Source organism: Atta colombica, unplaced genomic scaffold (genome assembly GCF_001594045.1).
Source record: "Atta colombica isolate Treedump-2 unplaced genomic scaffold, Acol1.0 scaffold12, whole genome shotgun sequence".
Lineage (NCBI taxonomy): Eukaryota > Metazoa > Arthropoda > Insecta > Hymenoptera > Formicidae > Atta > Atta colombica.
The window spans coordinates 203417-211511 of NW_017259206.1; the positions used below are offsets into that span (position 1 = coordinate 203417).

Sequence of the window (8095 nt, forward strand, 5' to 3'; positions counted from 1 at the left end):
CTCGCGTCGTTTCGCTTCGCGACACATATTCAACGCAATGCGCGCAGCAGTTCCCTTTCTTCAGTTTGACTCTCACGCCCCAACTGTAATAATCGTGTTGTATTGGACCCGATAGCAATTTTCTAATTGTCCGCGTCTCTTGATGAAAGCCTTCGATCACGTGGAGCCTCTTAATTCTCTCAATTAAACGAGTCCTCGCTTACAGATTCTCCACCTGAATGAACATAGACTTACGATTTAAAAAAACTAATTTTGTCGAAGAAAAATCCTTTTAACGAACGAGCTGTTTTTACAAGGTATCTTGTAATGAATAGAATAAAATATAATAAAGTTCTCGGTAATCCTTATCATTAGATTTTATATAATATATGTATGTATATAGTAATCTGGAGAAACAACTTACAAGATTTTTTACGTTAATATGTAAAATATTAAATATAGGATAATTTGATAATCAATGAACAGGATAACATAAAACTCATTCTTTAAATTTTATTTAATTAATTTTGAATTTTAAAATTTTATTAGTTAAATTTTTAATAAAATTTTAACTAGAGATAGAAAGAGAGAGAAACTTATCTATTTTAAAATATATATGTTTAAATCTTTTATTGGGAAAAGATTACAAACATTTTTGTTTTTATTCCTACGATTTTGAAATTCCTACTAATTTTATTCCAAATGATATCTTATGATGAGACATCAATCAAAATAAATTCATGCTGCAAAGCGTACATAGACACTTTAATGAATTTTGACTACTTGACTTCCTGTATCTCTTAAACCAATTCTCAGCTTAATTTGAAAATTTTTTGTCATTAATGTCTCATCATAAGATATCATTTGACACACAATTTAAAATAGCGAATAAAAAAACGGCCGAAAAAAAATTATCGAGATTTTGTCTCTTTCTTAAAAAAAAAAAAAATTATAATTTATTAAAAATTTTTAATTTATTTATTTTGTTAAAGACCTAAATTATTTTTATTAAAGACTTTATCGTGAAAATTTTGGTGATTTGGACACATCGATCGTCCGTTTCATGATGTGATTATTGTAGGAATCACTGATTAAAATACATTAAAATTCATTGTTACGTTATTGAAAGATTCCTTATGCTTCAGGATCTTGCGAGTTTCCATCGAGTTGGTCAGGAGAATGGTTTCAGTATGGCAAGCCTCAATCAGTCATTATAAATACGACCGTTCTCGGGGAACGAACATGCCTCGAAAAAACGGATGACAAATATATCGTTTTGTAAGTATCTTCTCATTTAAATTAAAAAAAATATTGAATCATCTTTCCATCATTTTATTGCAAATTGTTCAATTTGCTATCGACAATAAACATTTTGATAAAACTTTTTAGATTTTCACAGGTATTATCTTCAAAGATACCACACACAGAAGGTTTGCGAGTTATCGCCGTGTTCTATTGCTAATGCCAACGTTTTGTGAACCTTGTCGTTCACGAAACGTTGACATTAGCAATAGATGAAAACACGGCGATAACCCGCAAACCTTCTGATATATCTTTGAATAAACATTTTGCTTGTCGTTTCAGCGGTGACAATTGTTATCACTGTATGATCATCAATGGACGCCATGAGAACGTTATTCAATATCGCGAAAGTACGTTTATTGAATCTGAATTAGATATAAAGCTTTAAGTGCAATTCAGGAAGAAATTTTACTACAACCTGATAATTATTTTAGCAGGCTGGTGCAACTCGGAGCGATTGCGTTTGGAAAACATGTGCTCGGAAATTACTTCGGATGATACGCTCTATTCGATGTTCCGTGTGAACTCGAAACCAATAGCTTGCCCATTCAGCGGAGCGTCGTTCACATTCACGTATAATCGGGGTTACGGCGAATGTGCTATGCCTATAAGTCTCGTGGAGAAATGTACTGATGAGAGCAAACTCCTTCTCAAGTATCAGGCCTGTCCAGACGTCGTGGGAACCGAGAGCAACAGTAAGTTGATCGTTATATAAGTATTATCATTAAAAGTATTGGATCAACTAACTCCATCGTGCTTAATTACATCGTAATTACTTCTGCAGCACGTATATGAAATATAGGTACTTATTTATGTTGCAAACACTTATTGATGTTCGCAATTAATATTATAGTTATCTGGAGCATTATCTTCAATAGCATGAATAAAAATATACATGTGTATTAATTATCGTAAAAGTAATATCTGATGAAATAATTATTAATAGATAGATTTGATTGAGCATCAAATTTAATTGTGATATTACTAGTTCTATTGCGTTTTAAAAGTCCAAAACAATTTCGACGCACATTCAAATAATTACAAACATGTATAATATATATGTATGTACATGTAGTATATATGTATGTACATATGTAGTATATACATATAGTATATACAAATTCACATTGAATTATTTAAAAATATTAAAGATCCAGATTTGATGAGCCTTTATTCTCTATTGGTTAAATAATATCTGATAAAATCATATTTTATAATCTAGATTTTCTAAAATTTTTAAAGTAAATTTCATGCTGAAGAGTGAAATCTCACTCCTAAAGAAAACTGAAAATTGAGTCATTCTTTTTTAACTAGCCCAAATTTCATTATTTAGAGTGAGATTCCACTCCAAAGAGAATTTAGAGAAACACATTATTTTATAATTTACGTTTAATTTTTTTTAGATTTCTATGATTTGACTAGACATTTTATAAACATGTTTTACTTTCACAATATTTATATATAATGAATAATATTTATCTATAAGTATTCTAAAATAAAATAATAAAAATCTATATGTAATTAAATATTTGAAATATTTGAATTATTTGATCATGTTGCGCCTTTTTTCCTATCTATCTTTTTTGGTTACCATTTTTCTTATTTTTTCTACATCCTTCACACTTAGTCCATACTTTCTTCCGAAAAACGTTGCAGCTATTTCTTTTTCTACTAAATACGCTTCTCCTTTGCTAAAGACGCCTCTCTTCTGGCCTCTCTTATGTCCTCTCTATCCACTAAAAAAAATCCTTCGTTGTTTTTCCAAACTCATCAATTTTCTTTACTCTCTCTTTCCCTTTCTTCTCAAAATCCTTCTCTAATTTCTCCATTTCTCCTTTCATCCAGTTTCCCCCTTTCCATCATCTTTTTCTCCAGTGTTCTGATTTTCTCTTCCTATATCTCTTTAATTTTTATTCCCTCTATGAATGTTTTCGTCTCCTCTTTTAATGCCTCTAATCTAATTGCTTACTTGTTTCTCATTACTTGTCTCGTCACTTTCGCTTCCGTTATCCTCCTCTATAAGTGATATTTTCTTCATGCTATCCTTAACTTCTGCCATTAATTTCCTCTGTTTAGGCTCGATCGTTTTATTTATACCCGTTTTCCGATTCGGATCTCCCGCATTCTTTGCCGTCATAACTTTACTCTCTGGTCTATCTCTATATACGCCACAACTCGCTTTCTACCCTGCTTTCAACTTCTTCTTTACTTGCTCAACTTCTTCTATCTCCAAAATTTATTCTCCTGCTATCGCTAGTTTCTAAAATTTTCACTATTCGCATAAAAATTGCACAGCTTACGTGGCGTGTAGAGATGCGTCTCTACACGCCACCTAACCATATTTGAAATACATATTTACAAATATTTTATAATATCTTAAATTTTTATTTTTTTTATACAAATTTTTATTTTTCTATAAAATCTTTATGTATTTGATTATTTGCAGCCGAGGAATTACAATGTCTTGCCAGTTGGAACGATGGTCGAAATAAATATCTCGTGGGAACTTTGAAAGAAAGGAGCGCACTGAATGACGCAAAAACTTACAGGTGTGAAATATATTTATATTTTAATTCTATGTAACGTAATTATCCAAAGTCCGTGACAGCAATAGTTTTTGTTGCGATTTTGTCGCGGGATGCTTATACTGCGCATCAAGTAGCTTATTTATACGTTGCACCTACATATCAGATTATGTATTACGGTTTTAGTCACATTTCATGGCATGCTGTTTATGACATAAAAAGATTTATACTCGTATTTATAGTCAGACGCCTTATATTTAAGGCTTCCTTAAATTTATCTTTAGATACTCTACGAATTATTTCATTGGCTGCTGAGCATCTAAAGATAAATTTACGGGCATTAGACTTGGTAAGGTGAAAAAATGGTTAACCAGTTATTTGTCATGTTTTCACATAGACATTATTATAACTTTCTGCTCCCTCCATGAAACGTATATGTACGCTGAGGGAAACATGATGATTAACCAACAAGAAAAAAAAAAAGATCGGAAAATCTCTTTGAAAAATTCAAGATCGTTATCGAATGATATCTTTTATTTGATAGGTGTTTCCTGTATGAAGAAAAGTCTCATCATCAGGGAAAGATGATTTATTTACTTGCACAATCCGGCGACCCTACTTGCAACGGTCTAACCACAGTTTCCGAAGGTTCACCCACCATAAAACTTATTAAAGGTAACTGTACAAACGAAATCAAAAGGTTTTTCAGGATTAATAAAAATAATTATACCATCTTTTATATTTTTGCTTTATTTCTTGTGTTAATAGTTGATAAAGAGCACAGTAGATGCAAATATCCTGCTTGGGTAACTCAACACCATGACTGGCATTCTCTCAATGGTACGAAAAGCTATCATTTTACAAACAAGAACGCGACGCTGAGAGTAAAAATGCAAGCACAAAATACTGATGGCGAAATCGTCCATGAGGAAAAAATCGTTTGTCACAATTTAGAGAAGCTATATCCGAATGACAATATGCAAGGAAATAAAGTGAAACTGGTTGCTCATGTCACCAGCGGCTGGTGAGTAATTTCTAAATTCTCTTGAGAGTTTTAACGTACATCACAGTTGTTTGAATCTTATTTATGGTTGCAGCGATATTGGTTACGTTTGTATGATATTTCACAAAAGAGACAGCCATATCATTGAGATACAGCAGTCAGGTGAGAAAAACTTTGAGCGTACAACAGCATTACATTTAAAATCAGTATTACATAATATACGTATATAAAACATTTTTTTTTTCTTTTATTGCAGATCAAAAAGCAATTATGCCAGAGGAAGCGTGCTCAATGTCTGATCCCTCCACGAGGCCGTATACGACCTTAATAAGTAAGTGCTAATTTATGCTACGTCATCGCTTATAAATATTGATATAGGAAACTTGTGCGCTTTATTATGGTATTGCGGATTAGTGGGCGAGCAGCAAAACATATGCAAATCATGTCTCTTTTTTTACAGCCACATTCTTGCATCAGAGAAGATGTCCTAATTCAGGACAGTATGAGATTTTGAATTTTGCTTCATTGGATGCATTGTCAGCTGCCGCACCGAGTCGGCAGCGGCGTAGCGAGCTGTCGAGAACGACCAAGAGGCGAACTTGGCAGGAAAATGAAAACGAGGAATGCAGAAGTACGGATATTCAAATTGGCTGCACCCCGTCCGATCAAGCCGAAATAATAATCGGCAACACGTGCGAACATGAAAAGATTGGTAAATATGAATGAACATTTACTACTTGTGATTTACTACTTGTTAATTTATATGAAGAGAAAAAAATATATAAAAAGTAAAAAAAGACTAAAGACTCGATATATATTTTGGCAGCCTATTCTTGTCACGGCAGCTGGGAAGAGAAAGGAATGTGGTATACGATAGCGTCGCAACGGAATTCTGAAATTTCAGGCAGTACAGGACAAACGTTTTGTTTTTCTATGCTTCTCAAAAACGCCAAAGACAAAGGCAGCAGACAGAAGCAAGAAAAAGAATTATGGCTTTCGAGGCCATCGCGTACTTGTCAAAGAGAAGTCAAGGATGAATGGACGTATAGACTGTCCAATCAAGGTAATTACAAATATATGATATTTTGCGATTAAAATTAATCGAAAAATTGCAAAGATTTTTATAAATGGATAAATATTGAGATGGGAGGAACTAGCACCGATGACCTTGACAAGATATTTTAGCCAAGATATTTTAGACAAGATATTTCGCTCATTGTTCATTAAAAAGTTAGTAACAAAAGTTTGAAAAAAAATGTCTTACTTTTGCCATATACAATATTAAGAACTGCTCTATACTTTTCTCTGTTTACCTAATGACTTTCCGTGCGAAGTGAGGTCCATTTCATCTTCCCTGCCTAGAGGCACAAGATTTTTCACGCAAAGCGTGGTTCATCCCGCTTTCTCTCTCCTTCCTCTGCCTAAGGATGTGCGTGACTTTCCAAGCGAAGTAAGGTTTACTGCATAAAAAGTTACGCACCTCTAGGCGGAAAGCGAAGGTGAGATGGAATTCGCTTCACGTGAAAAGTCGTGCGCCTCTGGGCAGAGGAAAAGTGGGGTGGACCTCACTTTACGCGGAAAGTTACTATGTTTTATAAGTAAGAGGTATAAAGTAGTATTTGTATATACTAAAAATAAAAAAAAATATTTTTTGAACTTCTTTTATTAACAAATAACGAGCAACAGCTAAAACCTGTTGGAGACCAGGAACTCCAACAGGATTATGACCTTGACAACACATGTTAAGATCTAGGTCTTCGGCTGGCTCCCTCCATCTCAATATTTATCATAATATTTGAAATATTCAGGGAATATCTTATTAGAACAATTTATTTGTTGAAAAATAGATATTAATTAATAAAAATAGATATTAATAATTACGATAATTTATCACATTTCGCTGTAGTTTCAAGATATATTACATTATGTTAGGTTTAAATACATGAGTAAGCACGATATAAATATTCAACATTTGCATTTTGTTTCAGGAATGTGCGAGGTCTTAATGAAAACTCCAAACGCAGCGTCTGCTTCGTCGTTATCTCAGCTTCTGTTTATTTTACATATAGTAACTTACACCGCTATTAATACGCTATGCGTATTACTTTCGAGATGATCTGCAGCTATTATGTAAGACTGTCTAAGTACTGTAATTTCCAGCACGAATTCTCAGGTATTGCGTGTTTCTGGAAGTGTATATAGCTCAAAAAGTTTGTAAGCTATTGACCGATCGATGAGCTGTCGTAAACAGTGGGAAATATGCAGCTAAATAGTTATTACCGACAATATTAATTTCCGTTTTGTTGGAACAGACTAATTACTTAATCGGTGATTAAGAGTGTTCCCAATTGGGAATGAAACGATTTAAACATGTCCATAAATTATTTTTTATACATATAATACTTAGTTAAAAAAGTGTTCCTTAGCTTGAAAGAAAATAACTGTTTGGCACAAGTTTCCTTTCAGTTGTTGCCATCAAGGCAATAGTAATTTCATTTAGGTTAACCTTATGTTGGACAGTGATTTGCCTGCACAGTAGTTGAAATACTGTCGCATACTTATTGTCATGAAAGTTGCCACAATCTGTTTGAAACCGTTTTCATAAAATATTTAGTCTACATTTCCATCAATTAAATGGAAATATAATGAAATAAAAATTGATATGAAATCGCTTACCTGCGAACAGTACACGACACCGCCATGGGCACGATGAAGCTGCATCAAGTAAAAATCATAAAACAGAATAAAAGACGCACTATTATGAGATTTCTCTTGTAACGATAATAAGTAATAATGAAATAGTATCTACTTGAAGGCGATAGATAGTCTTCAAAATTGGACTTTAAAATGAAAGTAAATAATTCTTTTGACAATTCTCGATTTCTCTTTTCATCTTGTGGACGAATAGTTTGAAAATTCTCTGTTTCATCTGGATTTCCAATAATCTATTATGCGATCGGTTTGTAAGAGGCCAACTGACTAACTGTTGCCTGAATGTTGCCATGAAGTTGCTCATAATTGTTGGTAGCGATAAAAGATCGGTAATAATCCAATAGACAAAACTTTCACTTTCCTTAATATTGAAAGCAACTTAAAGCAGTTTCAAGCAAATTGATATTTGACAACAACCTGTGGGAAACTTGCTATCTGGATTATTATAATTTACTGCAGACTAGTATTCTAAAAGAGTGACCAAACTCTAGATTACTAGCGTTTTCGATATAACGTTTATTAGCTATATACTGCCTGAATTGTTGATTAATTACAATAGTTCTCAATGGATAAT

The 8095-nt window shown here is 33.0% G+C and overlaps 1 protein-coding gene across 3 annotated transcripts in view; it reads left to right on the forward strand.

Moving 5' to 3' along the window:
* The window catches only part of LOC108694290, a 20405-nt gene extending 13317 nt beyond the window's left edge, over positions 1-7088 (forward strand). For 2 of the 3 annotated variants that reach the window (XM_018203689.1, XM_018203688.1), the window contains exons 3-13: positions 1125-1257; positions 1564-1631; positions 1716-1976; positions 3728-3830; positions 4351-4481; positions 4575-4830; positions 4904-4971; positions 5066-5140; positions 5270-5521; positions 5636-5872; positions 6798-7088. In XM_018203689.1, coding sequence (XP_018059178.1) covers positions 1125-1257; positions 1564-1631; positions 1716-1976; positions 3728-3830; positions 4351-4481; positions 4575-4830; positions 4904-4971; positions 5066-5140; positions 5270-5521; positions 5636-5872; positions 6798-6925 — 1712 coding nt within the window. In that variant the 3' untranslated portion in view covers positions 6926-7088. The remainder of the gene's footprint in view (positions 1-1124; positions 1258-1563; positions 1632-1715; positions 1977-3727; positions 3831-4350; positions 4482-4574; positions 4831-4903; positions 4972-5065; positions 5141-5269; positions 5522-5635; positions 5873-6797) is intronic. The other variant, XM_018203690.1, reaches the window with a different exon arrangement.
* The last annotated feature ends 1007 nt before the right edge of the window (positions 7089-8095 follow it).